This window comes from Alligator sinensis, unplaced genomic scaffold (genome assembly GCF_000455745.1).
Source record: "Alligator sinensis unplaced genomic scaffold, ASM45574v1 scaffold1406_1, whole genome shotgun sequence".
Lineage (NCBI taxonomy): Eukaryota > Metazoa > Chordata > Crocodylia > Alligatoridae > Alligator > Alligator sinensis.
Genome location: NW_005842975.1, coordinates 131,522 through 133,884, shown reverse-complemented (window position 1 = coordinate 133,884; position 2,363 = coordinate 131,522). Strand labels below are relative to the sequence as shown.

General features: G+C 54.3%; 1 protein-coding gene across 2 annotated transcripts in view; it reads right to left on the bottom strand.

Moving 5' to 3' along the window:
• Positions 1–1,988, bottom strand: part of TFAP4 (transcription factor AP-4) — a 57,028-nt gene extending 55,040 nt beyond the window's left edge. For both annotated transcript variants that reach the window (XM_025192843.1, XM_025192842.1), the window contains exon 1: positions 1,810–1,988. In XM_025192843.1, coding sequence (XP_025048628.1) covers positions 1,810–1,973 — 164 coding nt within the window. In that variant the 5' untranslated portion in view covers positions 1,974–1,988. The remainder of the gene's footprint in view (positions 1–1,809) is intronic.
• Positions 1,989–2,363: the final 375 nt, after the last annotated feature.

The window sequence follows — 2,363 nt, the reverse complement described above, 5'->3', positions numbered from 1 at the left end:
GGGCGGGGCGGGAGGCATGCGCTCAGCTCCCCGGGCCCGCCTCGGCCTTGAAATGGAGAATTTGTCTGAAACTGATCGGAGCTGGTCAATTTCAGACAGCTCCGCAGGGCTGCGATAAATCACGCCGGGAAGCGGCACCCACCGCGCAGCCCGCCCGCCCCTCGCAGAGGCGGTCACCTCTGAGCCGCAGCCGCCCCTCGCGAGCCCGCAAACACAAACAAACAAACAAACAAGCAAAAAACCACCCGGGGAGGTGGGAAAAGACTCTCCGATCTCCCCGCAGCGCCGCTCACTTCGCATCGGCAGCCGCCTCCCCGGCCGCGGGGGCTGCAGCCTGGAAGGAGAGGGAGAGGCTGGCCCCCTCCGCACACCCCTCCTTCCCCAAGCCGGAGAGACACGCATCCAGCACTAGAGGCGACTGCTACATCCTCGGGTCTCCAGAGCTGCAGATGTGGCGGAGCGGCAAAGAGTCCTGCTGGGGGTGTGCGAGGAAAACCAGCTCTTTCTTCTTTCAGACGAGATCTCCATCTGCTTTCGCTCCTGGATCCTGGTGCAAAGCTGCTCTCCCTGCTCCGCCGATTTACCGGCGGCCGTGAACATTGCGGGGCGATCCTCCGGTCCCCCTCTCTCCCCACCAGCCGCCCCCCAACATCTTAACGCCGGGGGCGAGTAGGCACACGGGCACGCACGCACGCACAAAGCGGCAAGGAGAAGCGCCTCTCCTGCCTGCTGCCACCCCCGAAGGAAAGGTAAGGAAAACTGCTTAATATTCAGGGCATTCGCCGTGTGATATTTCCAACTCTTTGTCACGCTGTTTTCCCTTTTTTTCTGGCGGGGACAGGAGTGCCCCCCCCCCGGGTGCAGACCGCCACACATTTCTCCTGACTGGTTGCAGATTTCTCCCCTGTCCCGTCCCCCCGTTTCCCCACCCCCCCAGCCCTAGGGCTTGGAGTGAGAAATTGTGGTATGGATTGTTTTGGCTGGTGCCATGTGTGGGGGGTGGAGGGGGTGGGCGAGCAGGTTGCCATTTGTCTGGTGTTTTGGTAGGTACCATTCATCTTGGGCTGTTGTGCAAATCTCAGGTCTTTCCCTCTTGGTGGCTTTTCCTTTATATTATTTTATACATGTAAAACAGAAAACTTCAGCATGAAAGTTCAGCCTCTCCCTTGGGCTGACATATTTGCACGCAAAGCTTCATTGAAGCTGGCTTTTATATAGAGGGGGTTTATACTGAACTGCACCAGGAAGTTAATTGGGTGTCATGGAAATATATGAAGGGGAAGCCAGCATTTTTTAGGAAGGGCAGGTTTTAAAGACACCCCTCTTTTTGTGAATGACCCGCAAATAAATAAACCCATCATTTCAAAGCCAAGTCTGAGTGTCCAGGGCTGTTTGAGCTGAGGAGGGAGTCGCCCTCCAGTGAACCTGCCTCTCTTTTCCTCTTGGAACAGAAAGGAAATTTTTCTCCCTTTTTCTGACAACAAGGACCGAGCAATTCAGCAGCACTCAAAACAATGCAGGGCAATGTTAATAAATGGTGATAAATAGAGGCTTCAGTCAGCCAAAGGTTTAGAGTAAGGCCCTTGGCTGCAGCATTTAAATGGGAGCGTTCAGTTGCCATTGTATGGGGAGACAAGAGACTGCAAAGAGGAGGGATGTCAGAGGTCCCTGCAGGGGCTTCCCTAGGTTTGTGCATCAGGAACTTAGTTCCTTAGCTGGTCTAGAGCCAGTATTGAGCCTTAGAGTTATTCTTATCTCACTACAGTGCTGCGACTATGTGAGGTTCTTCACATGCAGAGATGTACCTACCTCAAAACACTTGAAGTCAAAGCTCGTCTGAAAATCACTTGATTAGCTGCAGGAGCAAGCTGCTGCTGCCGGCAAGGGCTTGTGTCCCAGTAATGAAAATAGAGGTTGCCCTTCAGGGCGAGATAAAGCTGGGCTGGCAGCGCCCGCCTGGCACCTGTTGACATTTGGAATTGTCAGTGGATTTTGGGCTGAGGAGGGAGCCTGCAGTGGCCTGGCCCTGCCCTTCCAGTGGGTTCCTTTGATGCCGACTGTGAGGGTAGTGACAGCTAGTTTGGATGACCAGTGCTTGTTCATGTTCTAGCAACAGATTGGATCTGAGGCCAATGGGCTGCATGCTCCTCCTCTTTCAGATGAAGGCACTGAACACTGAGCAAGAGGGCAGCAAGGGAGTGTTCATAAGGGGATCCCAGGCATTTTTGTGCTAGACATCAATAGTTGTTGGTGGCATGGGCAGCTTCAGTGTTGCAGCTCAGGAATTCACATGACAGCTGTTCAGGTGCAACTGGGGCAGGTGCTGGGTGCATTGCAGTAGCAAAGTCTGTACTAATGGGGAC